This window comes from Plasmodium vivax, chromosome 11, assembly GCF_000002415.2.
Source record: "Plasmodium vivax chromosome 11, whole genome shotgun sequence".
NCBI lineage: Eukaryota > Apicomplexa > Aconoidasida > Haemosporida > Plasmodiidae > Plasmodium > Plasmodium vivax.
This window is the reverse complement of record NC_009916.1, coordinates 137504-157659: the sequence shown is the minus strand read 5'-3', so window position 1 is coordinate 157659 and position 20156 is coordinate 137504. Positions and strand designations below refer to the sequence as shown.

General features: G+C 47.4%; 7 protein-coding genes across 7 annotated transcripts; 4 read left to right on the top strand and 3 right to left on the bottom strand.

The window, feature by feature from the left end:
• Positions 1-1143: 1143 nt before the first annotated feature.
• PVX_115310 (S-phase kinase-associated protein 1A, putative) lies at positions 1144-2468 on the bottom strand (the record flags this gene model as incomplete). The annotated part of the gene is made up of 5 exons (XM_001616402.1): positions 1144-1179; positions 1314-1454; positions 1688-1753; positions 1928-2070; positions 2366-2468. The coding sequence occupies 5 exons, from the start codon at positions 2466-2468 to the stop codon at positions 1144-1146; spliced, it is 489 nt and encodes a 162-aa protein (XP_001616452.1).
• Positions 2469-3758: 1290 nt separating this feature from the next.
• Positions 3759-5793, top strand: PVX_115315 (U1 small nuclear ribonucleoprotein 70 kDa, putative; the record flags this gene model as incomplete). Its single annotated transcript, XM_001616403.1, has 1 exon — positions 3759-5793. The coding sequence occupies exon 1, from the start codon at positions 4435-4437 to the stop codon at positions 5791-5793; it is 1359 nt and encodes a 452-aa protein (XP_001616453.1). The 5' UTR covers positions 3759-4434.
• A 1061-nt stretch (positions 5794-6854) lies between these two features.
• PVX_115320 (hypothetical protein, conserved) lies at positions 6855-8035 on the top strand (the record flags this gene model as incomplete). The annotated part of the gene is made up of 1 exon (XM_001616404.1): positions 6855-8035. The coding sequence occupies exon 1, from the start codon at positions 7160-7162 to the stop codon at positions 8033-8035; it is 876 nt and encodes a 291-aa protein (XP_001616454.1). The 5' UTR covers positions 6855-7159.
• Positions 8036-8877: 842 nt separating this feature from the next.
• PVX_115325 (hypothetical protein, conserved) lies at positions 8878-10841 on the bottom strand (the record flags this gene model as incomplete). Its single annotated transcript, XM_001616405.1, has 4 exons — positions 9781-10841; positions 9365-9547; positions 9136-9220; positions 8878-9011 (listed from the first exon to the last, which is right to left on the bottom strand). The coding sequence occupies exons 1-4, from the start codon at positions 10396-10398 to the stop codon at positions 8878-8880; spliced, it is 1020 nt and encodes a 339-aa protein (XP_001616455.1). The 5' UTR covers positions 10399-10841.
• Positions 10842-12111: 1270 nt separating this feature from the next.
• PVX_115330 (hypothetical protein, conserved) lies at positions 12112-15225 on the top strand (the record flags this gene model as incomplete). The annotated part of the gene is made up of 1 exon (XM_001616406.1): positions 12112-15225. The coding sequence occupies one exon, from the start codon at positions 12112-12114 to the stop codon at positions 15223-15225; it is 3114 nt and encodes a 1037-aa protein (XP_001616456.1).
• Positions 15226-16114: 889 nt separating this feature from the next.
• On the top strand, positions 16115-17780 carry PVX_115335 (oxidoreductase NAD-binding domain containing protein; the record flags this gene model as incomplete). Its single annotated transcript, XM_001616407.1, has 2 exons — positions 16115-17347; positions 17509-17780. The coding sequence occupies exons 1-2, from the start codon at positions 16531-16533 to the stop codon at positions 17778-17780; spliced, it is 1089 nt and encodes a 362-aa protein (XP_001616457.1). The 5' UTR covers positions 16115-16530.
• Positions 17781-18210: 430 nt separating this feature from the next.
• PVX_115340 (60S acidic ribosomal protein PO, putative) lies at positions 18211-19743 on the bottom strand. Its single transcript, XM_001616408.1, has 3 exons — positions 19151-19743; positions 18884-18974; positions 18211-18695 (listed from the first exon to the last, which is right to left on the bottom strand). Exons 1-3 carry the CDS (start codon positions 19351-19353, stop codon positions 18324-18326), a joined length of 666 nt encoding a protein of 221 aa, XP_001616458.1. The 5' UTR covers positions 19354-19743; the 3' UTR covers positions 18211-18323.
• Between the last annotated feature and the right edge of the window lie 413 nt (positions 19744-20156).

The window sequence follows — 20156 nt, the reverse complement described above, 5'->3', positions numbered from 1 at the left end:
TTTCACCACTCTTTAAAAAATAAAAAAGTTGTAACAAAATGTATGGCAGCACTTGCGTGTGAAGTTGTGTGTGCAGGGATGATGTCTCCGTGAGTCGGTGCATGTAAGGTGTTTACGGTCGGTCCAGTTTTGCACACTAAGTGGTGGTGGGTTGGCCGGTTTGTTTGCGTCAAGAGAGGGGAGGGGGTCTGCCCTCTGCAAACTTTTTACTTTACACCGCTGCTCATACCAGCGCGGTTTAGGTAGCTCCGGGGGGGTTCCTCTCTCAGGGGGTCCTTATATGGGCGGGTACATATGTTCACATCGCCTAAAGGTGAATCTCCCACCCAGTGGGGGGGCAAATGAACAAACGAGAGGTACCCCCCATCAAAAGGATCCCCATGCAGATGCACACACCCACCTGTTTGTTCCCCTCCACTCCAGTCGAATTGACTGCCCGCCCCGTTTTAACGCCTCACTGCTTCGCCAAAGGTGCGAAATGGGATGACAGACAAAAAGGAGTCTGATTTTTTTCCATTTTTTTCAGTTTGATTTTAGATTTTTTATTTTTTATTTGCGCGCAATCAGTCGTGTTTCAGTTGATAAAACGCGATGGTCCTATCAATGGCTGGCAGTTACCACCAGCGCTAGAGTGGTAGAGGCATAATAATAAAAAAAAAAAAAAAAAAAAAAAAAAAAAGGGCACTAGTGATGGAGGCATGATTTGAAAAAAAAAAAAAAAAAAAAAACTCAATACTATACAACAATAATAATAGCAGCAAGACAACATTGGAGAGGAGAAGTTATAGAAGTGAAGGACGAGGGGGTGGGGTTCGTCGTGTTTGCATTAGCGTGTGCTCAGGGGGGTCCACGGTTACGGTGGCCTGGTCTGATGTGTTCTAATAGGGTGTGTCTGGCATGGTCTGCTTCGTCTGGGCTGCTTGGTCTAATTTATATGGTCTGTTTGGTCTGCTTCATATTGTCTGCTTCGCCTGGACTGTTTCTTCTGGACTGCTTCGTCTGTGCTGCTTGGTCTGCTTCGTTTCGCCTGCTTGCTTCTTCCCTTTTGCCGATGTTTTCTTCAAACCCTTCGTTGGTCGGGGGACGGCCCATCGCGAGGAGCACACGCACACGTTCGTCAGTCCTTCATCTCGTGTGACCTCTTCAGATGTCACCGCACCATCTGTTTTCTTCCCGTATCTGCAGGGTGGAGGGGCAACGTGGGAAAATATCGAGTGGGTGTTTCCCTCCCCGTAAAGGGGGTAAGCGGTCTAAATTAGCTAGCCAAACTTTGCACTTAGCTATTCCCCACCCCTTGGCCAAATCAACCCTACCTGTTTTTCTTCCTCTCTGGTGAAGTCGTTGACGATGTCAAATTCCGCTCGAATTTCTTCGGTGGTTTTGTCCTTCATCATGGAGGCGATCTTTCCACAGGTCAAGTCTAGCAGCGGCTTTATGTCGAGGTAGTTGGACGCCTAAAAAGGGGTGCGTGTGCATGTGTGAGGGGCGGGGGAACAAACACAAGTGCGTGTTAAGAAATCCACGCGCATGCAACTGTGTGTGCATATGTGGGATGGGAGAGGGGGAAGGATCAACTCGGTTGGCTACATCTTTCGGTTCAGTTGGCTCTGCCACCCTGGCATGGTCACCACTGTAGTGAGGACTCCCATTTCTTTTTTTTTTTTTTTTCTTTTTTTTTTTTTCTCACCTCTATTAGCTCGTACAGGGTTTCCTTATCCGTGTTGACAAAATCGTAGTCCCAGCTAGAGACAACCTACATTGGGGGGGGGAAAGCAAACATGTATGAGCGTGAGCGTTATGCCTTGGGGGCGCAACGGGCTCCGCACATGAAGTGATGCACATATGACGGATGACAACTCATTGGGGACACATGGCCGACCGCGGGAACCCCTTTTCTTTTTTGGGCCAAACTACGCCTCGCCCTTACGTCCTGCAGGTTGGAGGTGATGAGGGGCTTGGGGATTTCTTCCGCGGGGTTGTTAATGTGGTACTCCATATATTCGATGATTTTTTTTAGAATGGGCGTTTTTATGTTTGGGAGCGGTATGGTGTCTTCCTCGGCCGTCATTACTGCGAAGGGGGGGGGGGCGAAGCGGGGGTAGTAGAGGAGAGGTAAGAAGCGGGCGGGTTGGAGCAGAACGGAGTGGAGGACGGCAGGTTAGAAGGCACAGGTTGGGAGAGCACCGCTTGGGAGAGCATCGCTTGGGAGAGCATCGCTTGGGAGAGCACCACTTGGGTGAGCACCACTTGGGTGAGCACCACTTGGGAGGGCACCGCTTAGGTTACCAGCTAGAGGGAGCACGCTGCAGCAAATGGATGGAGTTACCCCCACCCCAATCTCACCCCAACACATGAATGCACGTACCTTCGAGTATGTTCAGTATGACCGTGGACATGGAGGCAGTGTACTTATCGACGATGAATTCATCCCCCTCGAAGCTCACTAGTTTTATTTTGTCATTTTTCATTTTGCAGGCGGGTGAGGGGACTAGGTGGGGTGCAACCTACACGGGGGGGAAGAGCGGCCGTAGAGCGGCGGGGGAGGGAAAAAGTGGCAGAAACATGCACACTAGTTAGCGGCTGCCAAATGCACACTACTTAGCGGCTGCGAAATGCACACTACTTAGCGGCTGTCAAATGCACACTACTTAGCGGCTGCGAAATGCACACTACTTAGCGGCTGTCAAATGCACACTACTTCGCGGCTGTCAAATGCACGCTCGTTCGTGGCGGGCAAAGGTACAACCGCGCGGGCAGTCTGTCTCTCCCTTCGCCCCTTACTCAAACAGTGGCAGATACATGCACGCAGGTAAAGAGGCTCGGTGTGCACCCCGCTGTATGATCTTATTATTCTGCTGCGGATTGGGAGCAGGGGTTTGCGGTTCGTTCTGATCCGAAAGTGTGGGGAAAACCTGAAGGGGTAAAAATGACGGGCATCCGAAGGGGCGGCGGCGATAAATCTGGGGGTACATACGAAATGGGTTCGACGCACGAACGAATTTTCGCGCGGTTCGTAAATTTTCGCGGTTTGCGCGGTTTGTGCAGTTTGCGTGTAATACGGGGCGCACATTTCCCCGTATCTGTTTTACATACGTACGTGCGGCTCCCTCGCTGGGGGATCGATCACGCAACAGCCATGCGGCTGCTTTGTTGGAATGCTTTCCTCTTTTTCGCTTTAACCTTTTTTTTCAGGCCAAAGTGGGTGTGGAGGGCTGCGTTCGGTTTATCCCTTTTGCGGTTATGCGAACGGAGTGCAGGTGCGGGGGGGTTTCTTGCCCTGAGAGAAGAAAGGAGAGGGGAAGAAAGAAAAGAAAAAAAAAGAAAAGGAAAGGGAAGAAAAAAAAAAGAAAAAGGAAGAAAAGTAAAGAAAAAGGAAAGGAAAGAAAAAGAAAAAGAAAAATACGAGTTGCTACAGCACGTATGCCTTACCAAAAAATAAAAAGGGGAATAATAAAAAAAAAAAAAAACACGGGGTTCCGCAGCAGATTCTTGCATACATATTATTACGCAAGAGCACCATTCAAAAAAAAAAAAAAAAAAAAAAAAACACGTAACGACCTTTCGCTGGGTGGCGGCAAAGTGCACAGCCTATTATTGCGGTGGAATTCAAAAGAATACCAATCGCACGTGCGGTGTCAGATGGCAGAAGAGGAAGAAAAGAAGTAGTGCATCGAAAAAAACCCAGTGGGGTAAAGCTCAAAGCGGGGTACGCGTATCGAAGGCGCGTGCAGTGGGGAAAAGGCGGGCCGAATTAAGGCGGTGAATTTTCGCGCTCCGGGAAGCCTTTGCCAAGTGGTGAAAGAGTGCGTTGTGCATATGTGGCGGCGAAAAAGGGAGATGGAAAAATTTAACCAGGTAAAAAGGCGAAAAATGAAGAGAAAAAGCGCAAAATAAAGAGAAAAAACGCAAAATAGAGAAAAAAAAGCGAAAAATAAAGAAAGAGCGAAAACGGCGCAAAAGAGCGCAAAATATATGTATAGGGGAAACAACAAACGGAACACTGGCCGCATCCCCCCAGAAGGGCGACGTTGAAAAATACCGGCGTGATATGCCCGAGAACAAGTCAGTTCTGGTGAGGAGCGCAGCGAACAAATAAGGCGGCACCAGGGAAAGATATTTTCACTTCCCCCATGTACTACGCATGGTATCCCTGTAGCAGTTGTCGTAAATGAGGATTATGCCCCCTTCCTTCTGCGTGTCAAAATTGGAAGAAGGAAAAAGGGAAAGAAATATATGCCGCAGAGTTGGCCCACAAAGGGTGGAGCGCAAAAAAGGCTGCTTAAGCAGGGGCGTCCCCATTTCGCGGTACCAACCCCGTTTTTGTTCACCGCGTGCTGAACTTGCGCGCACCCCCGACACACATAGCGGTGTAGCGGCAGAGCGGCAAAGCGGCATAGCAACATAGCAACGTAGCAACATAGCGGCGTAGGGAAAATGTCGGCCATCGGGATGCCACCGCACATCCTCATCCTGTTCCAAGCCAGGCCGCTTCTAAGCTTCTACAAGCCCATCCAGAAAAAGAAGCCACAAGCGTACAGCGGCATTTCAGAGTACCTGAATCTATTCGAGGATAAGGAGCCCCCCCCAAAAATAAAGTTAGAAAATGCTAAGGAAAGAAAGGAAAGAAAAAAAAAAGAGAAAATAACCTACAACGAATTGATGCTGAAGGAGATGAGAAAGAGCTATGACCCGTTTAAGAATGCAGATTTAACAAACGACCCGAAGAAAACCATTTTTATTGGAAGACTCTCATACGATGTAAATGAGAAAAAATTAAAAAAAGAATTTGAAGTCTATGGGAAAATAAAAAAAGTGAAAATTATTTATGACAAAAATTTTAAACCAAAAGGATATGGCTTCATAGAATTTGAGCACACCAAAAGTTTTAATGATGCATATAATTTGGCAGATGGGAAAAAGATAGACAACAGAAGAATTCTTGTGGATGTGGAAAGAGGAAGGACGGTGAAGAATTGGATTCCTAGACGGTTGGGTGGTGGCAAGGGACCCCCAAGGGGGTCAGATGAACGGAAGAAGGTCACTCACAATATCAATTGGACGGCTCTAATTAACAAAGATAAGTACCGGAATGATAAGAAGAAGGTGGAAGAGATTTACAAAAACGTGGCGCTGTACAACGAGAGGAACGATGACGACAGCGACGACGTGAAGGACGTGCTCAAGAGCCACCGGCGCCACCGGAGGGACGAGCACAGGCGGGACGAGCACCGCAGCTCCAAGCGGGACCGCCACCACCGGAGCAGGCGCAGCGAGTCGCACGACCGCCACAGGCACAAGCACAGGCGCAGGGACAGCCGCGATCGGGATAAGGATAAGGAGCGGGATAAGGAGAGGGACAAAGAGAGGGATAAAGAGAGGGATAAAGAGCGGGACAGGCACCGCGACCGAGATAGAGACCACAACCGGGATCATGATCGAGAGCGCGACCGAGATAGAGATCACAATCGAGACCACAACCGGGACGAGCACAACCCGGATTACGATCACAGCCACAACCGGGACCACGCCCACAATCACAATTACAATCACACGCACAACCGGGACCACAATTACAGCCACAACCACGATCACAGTTACACCCGCGAACAGGACCCGGAGAGGCACAGGCACAGAAGCCGGGAGAGGGGAAGCGAAAGCGGCGCCTACTTTCCCAACGGGGGCGAACGCAGGGGCGAGCACGAGCAAGCGGGGGCGCACATGAATATGCACAACGGTTATGGGACGGGGGCACCTGGAGGAAGAGACTATGGCCATTACAACTTTTATGGGTAGATATAGCCTTCACCCGTTATGGAACCTCCAGGGATACGTGAGGTGTTTGCCTTTGCGAACAGTTTTGCGTATGTCCTTCCATTTTTATAGACTGTCACTTATGTCGAATGCTTGGGGGAGCAAAGACAAATGCGTCCAAGTGAAAATCGGAAAGGGTCTCCCCCGTTTGGGAACCCACTCTGCAGAACATGCCCCTTTGTGTTGTACCGCGTGAAGAGAAGTTTCAACTGCGGAACGGACGATGTGCCCACACTTTACTATGCTAACGGGATTGATGAAAAGAGGGGGAAAAGAAGGGGAAATTTTTTAACCCGCAATAAGCATAAGCATACTCACATTTGAGCGCGTCGCGGAGGTGATGATCGCATTGACGTAGTAGGGGAAGGTCTGCCCCCCTATCCCCCATTTGTACTGATTTGTGCAAGCTTACCGTGTGCGCGCCACGTGTCGGGGTCACCATGCGACGTCCTCACGAACGCGCCCGCATATGCCTCTCCACACACACACACGGTATGTTCACACTTCGCCAACTTTGCGTTTCTTCCTGTGCGTTTCTCCCAGGCCGGCCGCAATCCGTTTTTATAACAATTAAGCTTATCCATTCAAATTTGTGGTGTCATCTCTCCCCTACACACTTCCCGCTAATGTGCAATTCTGCACTGTGCATTTTGTTTTCTTCGTTCTTTTTTTTTTTTTTTTTTTTTCACTTGCCCATTTGAAAACCCCTTAATTGAACTCTTTTTCCTGAGGCTACATCCTCATATTGGTGTTTACGTGGAAGCACTCTGTTTGGCGCCATCGCACGCGGCAGTTATGTTTCTTTAAAATGGGTGGCTTGGCTTGATGTTATGTGATGTGATGTGAGGTGTCTTTTTTTATTTTTTTTTTTTTGGCCCCGCGTGGTGCGGCAAATGTATCCATTTTAACCGCCACGCATTGAGGCAATGTGGAGTGAACTCGCCTACAATTGGAGTGCACTTTTGGGGGGCTTCACACGTGGCCGGTGGAGGAGACCCCACTTGTGAGGCTTCGCACACGGGTCTACAAAAAGGGTGAACTTTGCATTGGGGGAAGTTAAAAAGGATAGGAAGTAAAATAAGACGAAGTAAAAGTGAAGCGGAAATTTACCGAAAAATTGCTCCCCTTTGAGATGCGGTGTTTTATGGCGCGGGGGAGGGACGAATGACTCCACGCGTGGGGGAAGCTCACCGGGTGGAAGCGCAGATTTGTCAGTTAGCTCTTTTTTCCTTTTTTTGGGGACCGTAGCGTTAAGTGAAGTTCGATCGACGGGGCGATCACTCTGTGCGTCCCACACGGCTGCCGCTCTCTCCCCACTCACGAACGTTTGCCCCTCACTAAGCAACAAATGAATAGACCGCACGGCGAACGGACTGGCGGGAGGAAAGGGGGGTTGTTCCTAACCTGCGCGGATATAAACAAACAGGAGATGAGGAAAATCATAATCATCAGTGATAGGAAGACGCAGAGAAGGACGCTCATGAAAAAATTGAACATCCATTTTAGGAGCAAAGATGAACTAGCCAGGAGGGGGCAGAGCAAAAAGGCTAAGCTGGCAATTGATGACTTCCTACCAGTTGGTTTAAATGGTGAGGTGGTGGAGGAAACGCCGTCTGAGCAACGTAATGTTGGCAGTTTGGAAGGAGAGCATCCCCCGTGTGGTGCGCCAAAAGGGGTCACATCTCACAGTGATAGACGCGAGTGTGACTCTTGCGATGTGTACAGTATAAACCTGATGAGAAGGAAAAAAATGAAAAAAATTATAAAGGACCTTTTCTATAACACCTTGACGTACTGCATCAGCAAAAATATTTCTGTCGTGGAGATATCAACCTTCCTGTCAATTTTTAAGCACATTTTTTTTAAATTAGTAAATGGGGGAGGCCACGTCGTGGACCTTTTTGCAGAATTCAAAAAGGTCATGCTGCAACATTCTGTTAACAGGTCGCCAAGTTGCGTTAAAATATTTTCCTACTCCTCTCTGAGGCTATTAATGAAGTACGCCTTAAATACTTTTTTCAGAAATTTTTTTTTTTATAAATTTATTTTTGTCCCAATTTATGATACGCATTTTGCGGGGGGGGTTGACCACTTGGAGGGGGTCGATGACTTCGGACGGCTCGAAACGGATGATGAGGTCGGCTTCGACGAAGAGGCTGCCGTCTGCAGTTTGGACACGCCCTCCGGCGGGGACTACGTCAGGAGGTTGCTAACCCGTACGTGAGAGATGGAGTTCAATAATTATGTAGCGTAGGGGAGGAGATCACACAGGGGGGGTACTCTACCCATAAACCAGCTTTCCATAACCCTTTACCACTTTAACAAACGTGCCCCTACCGATGTGGTCCTCTACCCCGAGCTGCGCCCCCCTATAAGCGCTTCACCCCCTGTGTAGAAGCTGAACTTGCTTTATTTCTCCCCTCCGTTTAAGCACTCCACATCCCACTGCTTCCCACGCAACCATTTCCCTCTGCAGTGCACGTTGGCGAGATAAACCACTTGACGTTCGGAAAAAGCTCCGAAGATGCATTCGAAAGAGAAATGCAAGACCGCTTTAGCAGATTTGAAATACAGAAGGAGCCAATCACCTTCGAAACGAATAAGTGTAAAGAAAATAAAAATTTAAAGAAGTTGTGCAAGCGAGTGGAAAGCGGCGGTCAGGTAGACGGGAAGGGGAAGAAGGGAAAAGAAAAATGGAGTGCATCTGAGGGATACTTGATCGGGAAGGTGAGCAAAATGGTGAGGTGTTACACCAGGGGAGTGGTACATAAGCAAAGAGGGGCAGTAAAGTGGAACATTTTTTTTTTCTTTTTTTTTTCCCCTCTTACTTCCCAGATGGATAGCTTATACCGCGATTTGGAGGCTCGGATGGTGAAGCGGTTGGATGGCTATTTGGGGTAGCTGACCCAATTACAAACGTTTCGGCGCTACGGAATTGTGGGCACATAAAAAAGGGGGCCCCTCCCGAAGGTAAAAAGACCAAACGGATCACCCCATCAGTAAGTATTAGCAATTCTTCGAAGGAGTTGCCCTAATTTGTCTCCCCCGCCATCACCATTTTGTAATTCATGTAGCGGGCTGTTTGTATAGTAAAAAGTGCCTATCATTTGTGATTATATCGTCCGGGTAACTCTCCTTAAGGATGGCATCTCCATCGTCCGATACTCGGTGTATTTTAATTTTGACTTCCAGTATGGGGTCTGCAGAATGGGGAAGGCATCCTTGTGGGTGCGGTTTGGACGTACCTTTATTTTTGAGCAGCGTAGTGGGTTTACATGCTTATGTTTTGTAAGCGAAACGATTGCATTTCCTTTTTTTGCGTACCTTCACACGATTTGCAATAAAATAGGAACTTGAAGACGTCCTGCTGCTTCATCCGTAGGAAGACCTCCAGTACGTCGTCCGCAAGCTGTTTGTGTAACCATAGGGGGGGAGAAGCGGAAAGGGGGATGTGAACGCGGCCATGGGGTTGTGCGCGCCATCTCACCACTCCGCAGTGAGCGCTTCCCCCTCTGCTGTCATCACTCCGCAGTGAGCACTCCCCTCTGCTTACCTCACTAACTCGAAGCAGTCTCAATTTCCTGGCTGCAAAATCGTCAGCCAAAATTTTTTGGTGCATTGTCCGAATTTCCGATTGGACAACTGCGTAGTCGCCTCTCTTCAGGGTTAAATTTGAGCTCTCTGCGGGTTCGATTTTTTTATACGGCACGCCTTGGCTCGTTTGGCTGTAGTGTTCCTGTGCGTAGGGAGTGTTTCAAAGTGTGAAAAGTGGGTGTGCAGCATTTGCGGCAGAAATGGGAGTCCCTTATGGGAAAAATGATGGTAAAAGGGCGGATAAGGGGGTGGTGACGCTGCTGACACTTCTAACGCTTAGGAGGGCGAATCCCATGTGTAGGTAGTCGAACGCACTGGTGTGAGGTAACAGCCGCTATCGCGTATTCCCAGTTGAGGAAACCTAAGCTGCCGTACCTCTCCAGTTAAGTAGTCACAGTAGAGCTGATAGATCAGTTTAACTTTGGAGTCCCTGCTGAGGCTGCTTCTCTCCTCCTCAATGGCGGTTTTGCATATCGGGTTGATATGTAAGCAGACTGTCCGGTAAAATAATTCCTCCTTATTGTAAAACTGGTAGATGTGCTGCTCTATACTATCCCTAGTGAGCTTCAGAGTGGCCTTGCAATACTCGAGGACGTGTTCACTATACAACAATTCGTCGTAGTTGAAATGTTCGTGCCAGAGGTTTGAGTCACATAGGTTCTTTTCCAGGGTGTCTTCTATGGCTATGTCTACATATGGCTCTCTTTTCTTTTTTATTATTTTGCCTATCAGCTGAATCAGCTTGATGCAGGTTTTGCATGACGAGTAGGTTTCGTGTGTGCGGTTTATATTTTCGAACACCTCCTTTCTTATTTTTTTGCCGTTCTGTTCAAATACGCCCATTTTTAGAAGGTCGCGCAGGTAGTCCTTCCCCGCGTGTAGAAAGTCGTTTCCTACGTGCAGGCAGTTGGTTTTCAGCACCGGGGGGATGAGCGCCAAGGGGGGCAGCAGCGCGGAGTACAAGATGAGCAGGGCTTCCCTAACACGTGGCATTTTCACGGGATAACTGGAAGAATCGGGAGAAGCAAGATAGCCAGCTATCACCGGGGGGGAGGTCCCTACAAGGTATAATGCGTGCTGCTATTGTGGCGCACCACTACTCCATGTCATCACCCTACCGTTTTGCCTTTCCTTTTGGCTCTTTTTCCCCCCAAATGTGTGGGCCTACGTGTTTGCGCTCGCTGCGATATTCAAGGAAATCACCTTTTTCACATGTACTTAAAAAAAAGAAAGTTACCAATGGAAGTTTTGTTACCATGTTAAGGATAAATTTTTCGTGGGAGGGAGAGGGAAAAAAAGAAAAAGAAAGGGGAGACTCATCAAATGGTTGTCCGCGTTCATGTGCAGCAAGTGTCATGCACTGGACTGCTCTTTCCGAGGGCAGCTATTTTTTCACCTTGGGGAGGGAGCATTTTCACGAAACATGAAGTGGGCCCAGCAAAAAGCGCATTTATTGTCTCTTAATTTTGTTTTTCGCAAAGGAAATAACATTGCGTGGTCTGAGGATTGTGGAAGACCAAAGATGCTGTGCGCGGTGCTATGGTAGATTGGCCATCTCTCACTCGTGTGCGTTATTTTCCTAACGCTTAGGTGGCATCTCGCTTGGCATACCATTTCGGTGGTCTTTTCCATTTTGCGTATACACCATATGCACATAGAACGTAAGAGGCGACGTGGGAACCGCCTTTCCTATTCCACCTTTGGGCATTCGCCCCATCGGCGGTTTAGCACGATATCATTTTTGAAAAACAGGTGGAAATTGAAAAAAAAAAAAAAAAAAAAAAATTACAAACATGCTTATAGGCACAACTGTATGCGGAAGAAACCCCCACAATGAATTTTCCCTACCACATCAGAGTGGCTTCCTTACAGTAATGCTTACGCGATAAATTGGCTTATTGGGAATGCAAAAAAAAAAGGGAGTTAAATCATTGTGGTGTTATTACAATCCGGAGGAACAGAACATATATATGGGATTTTCCGCGAGTGTTATTTTCCGCGCCAATTTGTTTTTCCCCCAAGTTTGGAAAAAAAATACGCGCGCAGTTGATACGGAGAAGGCGTCGTCGGGGATATAGCCTTTTTGGTGCGGTTAAAGCTGTCGCCATTTTTTGACGTGGCGAATTGCTCATGGGGGGAGGAAGCTCCAAAATGGGGCAACCATAAAGAGGGGCACAAGGGGAAATAAAATGAAGCAAAACAGAGCAGAGCAGAGCGAGCGGAAACGAACAATCACCACTATCGCAAGAACAACCGTAGCGACTTCCCCATCTTTGCAGCAAAACGAAGAACGGCGCTAACAAATTGGTGAACAAATATTTAAGTGGCAAATTTATCAAGCAGTAACAACCATACAGGGAAAGCGAAAAAAAAAAATAACGAATAGTTGAAATTCATTCCACTTCTTTTTTCGCTTAATTTTTTTTTTTTCCATTGGTAAATAAAAAAATGGAATAAACTTCTCATCCCTGAGGTAGTATATATGCATTTCCAAATTTGAAGAGCTCTTTTTTCGCAGCTAACAAAATTGGGAAGAAAAAAGAAAAAAAGGGTTTGTTTTCCTCCCTTTTTTGTGTACTATTTTGTACCACTGTATGTATGTCGTGCCCCTTGTAGGCAACATGCATTGGCCCGAATATATGAGCGGACGATTACAAACGTGAGGCGACTGTATTATGCATACATGTATCGGTCGACTAGCGCAAGATGAACGGGTTTAGAGCAAACACGAATGGACGCAAATGGAAGTATTTTAATAAGGGAAATGCAAATCGGAATGGGGAGAAAGGCAGATTTGATCGGAAGCGTGAGACATACAAGAAAAACGAAGCAAAAAATGTGGAAGAAATTATGGACTACTTGATTAACATTTCGTACATTTTAAATGAAAAGTATGAAAAGTATTTTGTTCACGAGCTGAGGGAGGACAATTTAAAAAAAGGAAACAAATGTTTTGGTGCCATCCATTTGAACTACTCCTACGATGTTGAAGATGACCTTTGCATTTTGGTAAAGATAAAAGAGGAAATAAAGGGGAGCGAGAAGGAGTTGGCAGATCATAGGAAGTGCTCGAAGATAATGGAGAAGCTGATATATTACTGCTTTTTTGTGTTGAAGTATAGTGAGAAGGAGGGGCAGGGTGGGCATGATGAGAAGGAGGGGCAGGATGGGCAGGATGGGGGCAGTGGCAAAATAAGCATGCAGTGCATAGAAATTTACAACCACTTTCTGCAGGTCATCTGCTCGGACTACCTCAAGTTAGCCTCGTCCAGTTATGCCTCCCATTTTGTGCAGACGGTCATTTGCGTGTACTCCTTTTTTAGAAGAGTGGAGGAGAAGTACACTGAAGAGTTGAAGAAAAGAAACAGGGGCTACCAACCGGTGGGCGTTTACTTCAAAGAAATTTGTAACGTCACCACGGAGAAGGTGTTCACCCTGATGCTGAACAAATCGGGGACGCACGTGTTGAGGTCGTTTTTGTATTCCCTGGGTGGCTACCTAAACATTAACATTTCGAATATATCCTTTAGGAAGTCCAAAGTGAGGGGAACCAGCACGAGGACTGAGTTGAAGTACCTAGACAAAGGGCCAAGCAAAGGTGCCAGAAGCGCAGGGGGAGATGACCTCTTTTACGAGTACGTCGGAGTGATTGTCAAGAAGGTGACGGAGGAGATTGCCAACCCGAAGGTCTCCCTCCCGATGAGGAATCTGCTCTACCAGTACGTTTTTTATGACCAAGCTGGGGGTGCAAAAGAGAGTGCCCTGCGTAATGGTGGTAGCCAGGGAGAGCACACTGAGCACTCACATGGAGATGCCAAGTACATTATGGAGAGCCAAAGTCAGCATTTCATCCCCCCCCTGCTGTACCACACGTACGCCGTACCAGCACTGGGAACATTGTTTGAACTCCTGAAGGAGAAAAACGTAGAGTGCGACCAATTAGTGAGAGAAATCTTTCTAATAGAGAAGACGAAAAAGTATTTTATTAACAAGACAAGAGAAAATTGCAAGTGCCACGAGGAGAGTCCCCTAAAGCAGATGCTGAGCATTTTGATTAAGATGGACGGGCCCAGCATCATGATAGAGAAGTTGCTCAAAATGAATAGTGAACCCATCTTCTACGTTTTTAATGTTTACATTTTGAAGAACATCAACAGCTTGGTGTGCGATAATGCGTACTCCTGCCTGGTGATGTGCAACTACCTGACGTTGGAGCACATCACTGAGGAGATGTTTGACTTGCTGGTGAAGAACATCGACGTGGATTTGATTATTCGGAGGAAGAAATTCAGCGTGTTGAGGCGCCTCTTCGACTTGGCGCAGTGCTACCAGAGGAACTGCAAGTTGTTGCTCAACGCGTTGCTGCGGTGGCTGCACGGGGGGGGCGCCCTCGCCGCGGATTCGGGAAGGGCCAACAGGGCGAGCGATGCTAAAGCGAATGGGTCGAGCAATGGTAAGGCTGATGGGTCGAGTAATGGCAATGCCGATGGGTCGAGCAACGACGCCGCTGCCAACGCGAAATTCCTGTGGATTTGCATCCTCTGCATGCGCAGCTACCAAGATCTGCACCCCGCCCTCCGGGGGGTGTTCGAAGAGCAGAAGGGGAAGGGGCCATGCGAAGCGGGAGGCAAAGATAAGCTCCACGGGGACCGCCAAGGTGACCGCCAAGGTGACCACTCCAACCTGAACAACTACAACCTGAACAACTACAACCTGAACAACTACAACCTGAACAACTACAACCTGAACAACTACAACCTGAACAACTACAACCTGAACAACTACAACTTTTACGATCACCTGAAGGTGGACACAAACGGGTACCACATCCTGACGCACATTTTGTCTTTCCCGAAGGAGTCCATCACGCCGGTGACGAATTCGTTCAGGCAGTTTTGTAATTTTCTAAAAATCGTAAATGGGAATGTGGCTAGCCAGGAGGATGTCCAGAAGTATAACACCTTTTTGCAGACGTTCGGAGGAACCCATGGGGGGAGTGAAAATCGAGAGGAGGGAGACGATGCCCAGGTTGGAGATGATGGCCCTATTGGGGGGGGCAAGCAGATGGGGGGTGAACACACAGGGTCGGGTAATAACCCCCCAAAGAGAGATGGCACAAGAGTGAAGCCCTTCATACGGAAGAACGCAGATTTGCGAGGAAACATCCTGCTATACTTCGCCTGCGATAAAAACCTGTCCGTCCTTTGCGAAAAAATCGCGCACACGTTTAATTTGATAAATGAAAAATATTTGCGAAACTTCATTTTGTTGTTTAAGAGTGAGTATAGGAGAATAGCTAGCCATTATGTGGGAGCCCACACCATCGTGACGTTTTTCAAGCTGGGCACCGACGAGGTGAAGAAGAAAATATTGGACGCCCTCGTGGAGGGGGACATCAACGTGTTTAATGGCTACATAAAGAGCTTCATGAAGCTGAAGGAGTACAAGAAGACCAAGACGATCAGCACGAACAGTAAGAAGTACCTCAAGGCGAAGGAGATGTTCCAGGACATCCTGGCCGTGGCGAGGGAGAAGGGGGGCGAAGCGGTAGAGGAGGTAGGAGCGGCAGACGGGGATGACGTAGACGTGGCAGACGGGGAAGAAGTAGACGTGGCAGACGTGGCGGACGCGTCGGACGAGGGAGAAAAGGAAGCGGAGGCCAAGGGACCAGCCGCTAGCGCGGACAAGCCCGGCGGAGAGGAAGACTACATGAATTTAATAACGGACTTTATAAAGAACTCCAAAAAGAAGAGCCGAAAGAGGAAGAAGGAAAAGGAAAGGATAGACCAAGTGCTGGGGAAAAAGGCCAAGTGCACCTGAAGGGGGGAGGAGGGGTCCCCATCTACGGGTGCGGTATTCACATGTGGGTGTCCATTTGTGGCGGCTCGGTGAGGGTGTCCATTTGTGGTGACGAGGTTAGGGTACACATTCCTCCCATAATGCGACACCCTTTCGTTTGCACCTGCGAAGGAGAGCCCCCTTTCGCTCGGCCATATTGCTCATTTGTAAGCCGAGCCATGTCGCGCCATGCACATGCGAGCGTAAGACCTCCCCGTCATATCGATAGCAGGGGGGAAGGCAATTCGCAGCGCCTAGTTGGGCTTCTCTCCGTTTGGTTCCCTTTTAATTTTTTTTTTTTTTTTTTTGTCCTCGTTAAAGCGACTGCGTGCTGTTCGGGATCCCCGGCGGGAGGTGCACACGCAGGGGTTGAGCTGGAGCGCACTTGGCAACAGCGTTGTGTTGTGGGAAGCTGTGCTAAGCTAAGCTATGTTATGCTACGCTATGCTATGCTGCGCTGCGCTGTTTATATTTTTTTTATTTTTTTGTGCGTCTGCCAAAGCAGAGAAAGCTGCAAAAACTGCAATGACTGCAATCCACTTTGCGAACGCATAAACGCGCGTGCTCGCGTTGTTTGCCTTAACTTTTGAGAAGGGCGCATGCTTAACGCCGTGTGCGTCAAGTTTGTTCCTTTTACGTGATAAATTTTACGTGACGGTGTTACGTGGGCGACTGGTGAACTGACATGGAACTTTCGCGTAGTTGTTCTGTGGAGGTATCCCTACACGTGCGGTTTTGTAGGGCAAACGTGCGTCATCCCGAGGGGGATATTTATCCTATACGCGGTTTGCATAAAAAAAAAAAAAAAAAAAATATATATATATGTAAAATATTACCCCCTTCGTGAGAAGGCTACTCGGTCGGAAAAGGCGAGCATGGCAACAAAGCAGTTCATTTTCGCGGCAAAAAGGGGTGTGCAGGTATAGGTGTCCGAAGAGTAAGTCAGTGGGGCGTTTGTGTTGGTCATCTGGTTTGCCTTTTCGCCACGTTTGGTGAAAATGAGTCAACTTTTTGTGCCCATTTTATTGTATTTTTTGTAGCTTTTTTGTTCACCTTTTTTGTAACTTTTTTGTGACTTTTTTGTAACTTTTTTGTGACTTTTTTGTAGCTATTTTGTTCGACTTTTTTGTAACTTTTTCGTTCGCCTTTTTTGTTGGCCTTTTTTCGTTCCTACATTTGTTGGAGAACGGCCGCTTACGCTTACGCTTACGCATGCGCGCAGACGTACTCCTACAAACCCACCCGTGTGCGTAACCCCGGGGGGTACTGCCTAAAAGAGGGGGGAAAATGAAGCAGACGTTGCGGGAAGGCCTCAACTTCCTCTCGAAGAATGTCGTGAATATCCTAATTTTGGTGATGTCCATAAGTTGTGTCCTCCTATTTGTAAAGAAAAATAAAAATGATAAAACGAAGGCAGAAGATCTGTTTGAGCTTTATATGAAGGCGAATGAAAATGAAGAGTTGAAGGGGGGAAAGGAGGAGGGGCAGGATGGAGCTTCCATGCAGAAGGCCTTCTTGGATGAAAAGAGCAAAACGTTGAAGCTGAGTAAAATTGTAAAGCTAACCAACACGGTAAAGATTTTCATCTTTTCGTACCCTTGGGAGTATACCCATTTCGGGTTAGGCATATGTAAGCATATAAAATTTAATGGGCCCAATCAGCAAGGGAAAATAAAAGGCAAATGGAATGATAGGGAGGACAGAGAGAAGGATGCGAAAGAAATTTACAGAAGCTACACTCCTATTTATGTCGATAGGAAGAAGAAAGAGGTTCACTTTGTCATTCGAATATACAGCCCAGACGAGCATTTTGTGGATGGTGGAAAAATGAGTGTCCAGTTGGAAAAAATGCGAAACAATCAGACGGTTAAAATTGCGGGTCCCTTTGGGGTTCTAGATTATAAGGGCAGTAACAAATTCAGCTATCTGACCAAGGCTGTGCAGATTAAGAGGCACATCGTGATGATAGCTGGTGGGACCGGCATGACTCCCTTTTTCCGGCTGATAAAGCACATGCTCCTGTTTGACGCCAGGGAGGGGGAGCAGCCCTTCGTGACGCTCATCTACGCCAACAGGAACGAGGAGGAGATTCTGCTCAAGGGGGGTAAGGCGAGCGGCGGCAGGGAGGAAAAGACGAGAAAAAAAAGAAAAAAAAGAAAGCACGTGTGTTTAGCCACGTGTGCACATATGCAATACGTATGCACATGTGCATCTATGTCGCCATGCAAAGTTACACCCTTTTTCTTCCCCCCCTCCACTTCCCAGTTTTCGACGAGTACGAGCGGACCTTCGAGCGGTTCAAAGCAGTGTACAGCGTAGACGAGTGCCTGGACCCCACCAAGAGGGACACGTTCGAAAATGTAGGATACCTAACGGAGGACCTTTTGCGCAAGTACATTCTAAAGTATGAGAGGTTGGGCATCCAAGTGGACAGCAGCGATACGCTCATTTTGATGTGCGGCCCTCCCCCCATGACGGCTTTCCTTAAGAAGATTCTGAAGGAGGACATTCAAATGGAAAATGTCATAACGCTTTAGGGGTAGCGCACGTGGGAAGAAGTTGAGAGGGGGTGGCCATTCGGTTCGCATGGCACGTCTGTTCCGTTCAGGGGTGGTGGTAAAATCCCCTACCTGATTGGTGCCCTTAAGCGGAGGTGCGCGCCCCCACAGTGGGCGATGCCGCTCTGAATTGTTTCTAAACCGCCTTCGCGTGTGCGTACAATGTATATATTTATATATATATACATATATATATATGCATGTCTATGCCTGTGCCGCCGGCACGCCGTGCACCAAATTGCTTTTTCCTTTTTTTTTCAACTTAAAGAATATTTGTATGTAATTAGAAGTTTCCAAAAAAATGAAAAAAACAGGGCGCTTGGTTTGTGACGAACTTGCGCGCGTGCAATTTAAGTTGTAAAGAAGAAAACGAATGGGGTATTTTTTTTTTTTTTTTTTAAATCCTAAAAAAACAAAAAAACGCTCGCACATTATGTGCGCTCGGCGGGGGAGGAGAGGAAGACCGCTTCTTCTCTCTCCCACTTCTCCAAAAAAGGAAAAAAAAAAAAAAGTTCCCAATTCCTACATCAACGAAACGAATTTATTTACGTTCCAATAACCCAGCACGGTGATGTCAAAGTTGGCAATTTTCATATTGAGCATTCTTAACAGTTTTGCATTTTCCGCGCTGACCAGTTTATCCTTTTCTGCCAGGACTTTATCCTTTCGTATGACGATCTTCTGATCGACGATGTCGAAAGTTACTTTCCTTTTTTGCAAATCCTTCTGCATTGAAACTGGCACGTTTAATACGTCTCCAAATTTTAAGGTGACATTTTGTGTGCAAATATTTCCCGGCTTTATGTACTCTTCGGGTTGAAATTCATTAAAAAATTTTATTACCTTCAGGGGGGGGTCTTTCGTAATTAGGAGGATTCTGTTCCCCACAAGGAGCTGCAGCGGTAGGGGGGAAGCGGCACATGAGTTGAAATGTTTGTTTACCCCTTGGAGGGGTGGCGGCCATGAATGCCACACACAGTTGTAACCGCGCTGAGCTTCAACCATGAGGGAGAAATGCAGCATGTATACATGTATGCACTTATAGAAGGAGGTTGAAGGGACGCCCCATCGATGGTGCTTACCTCCGCTACTTTGCAGACGTTCGGTTTGGCTTCGTCCTTTTCGCTTGTTCCTAAGGCCAATTTCATGAGTTTATTCTTCCCAATGAAGAATCTGCGGAGAGGGGGGTAAACAATGTGGAGGTCACGGGGTGACTGTATAGTACGTATATCATTTTATGGGGAAGGAATTTCCCCCCCTTGTTTGGCCTTCCCAAAGGGGTAGGGGGCATAGCTAAGCCGCTGGGGGACCAGCTTGAGATTGCGCGGGATTACGCACAGATGACTCACCTCCCGTTGGGCTTAAAATACTCGATGGCCTGCTTCAAGTTATTATTCGAGTAGGTTCTAACGTCCAAAATGTAAATATAAATATTGGGGACTTGAATAATTTTTTTCAAATCGGATAGTTTCTGGTCCTTGAGTTCCTTCTTGTTCAGCTTTTTTTTTACCTTGGTTAACGAAATGGTGATGTTTCTCTTAGACTTTGGCATTTTTTTTTACAAATGAAGAGGTGGGGTAGGGGAGAAAACGAATGGTTGGTAGTGAAATGGTGGTGGCTACGCAATCGTCGTGGAGTCCGCTTTACTTTGCAGGCACTGGCATGCTATCCCAGTCGCAGCTGCTATTCCGGGGGGGACATGTGACCGGATATGGAACGCCGATTGGGGGAAAATATCTGCAACGCGTTCACAGGGTGGTTATAAACATGTTGCTGGGTCCCTGTAATTTGTGGCTGCTCCGGTTGACCGCTGCGCTGATTGGGGGACGCGCTTTTGCGGTTGGGAAATTTGTTTCAACGCGATAGTGGCGTATGAAGTGAGTGAACAGGTATATGCACGTATATAATATGTATGCTTTCGTTCCTTTGTTCCTTTGTTCCTCTATTCCTTTGTATTTTTTTTTTTTTTTTTTTTTTTTTTCTTTCAGCGGGGGCGAAAACGGGTCCCAGCTTTCGACTCGGCCAGGCCTGCCTCCCTACGTAGCCGCTTTACGCCTCAGCATAGCGCAAAAAAAAAGTAAAAAAAAAAAACAGCGACGTGGCGCGCTTTTACTTTTCCTTGCCCCTCCCCGCGTAAGGCGAAGCAGAAGAACATATCTACCCGGGGCGTAGTTCTTTATCCTCTACGAATAATGCAAAAATGGCCCTTTGCATGAGAAGCACTGTGCGGTGAGTTTGCATAATGACATACGCATAAATGTACAACTACGCCTGTTTAAGCATTTTTCTGAAGGCCCTTTAAATTGGAGGGATTCGCTTCAGGGTGCCAGTTTGGCTACACTTGAAAAAATTGCT

What these genes read in the sequence shown, in the direction of transcription:
- PVX_115340 (XM_001616408.1), bottom strand. Translation starts at nt 19,353, where the DNA reads ATGCCAAAGTCTAAGAGAAACATCACCATTTCGTTAACCAAGGTAAAA. An exon ending in TATTTTAAGCCCAACGGGAG is followed by an intron (nt 18,975 to 19,150) that starts GTGAGTCATCTG and finishes CCCTCTCCGCAG; the next exon opens with ATTCTTCATTGGGAAGAATA. An exon ending in ACGTCTGCAAAGTAGCGGAG is followed by an intron (nt 18,696 to 18,883) that starts GTAAGCACCATC and finishes CTACCGCTGCAG; the next exon opens with CTCCTTGTGGGGAACAGAAT.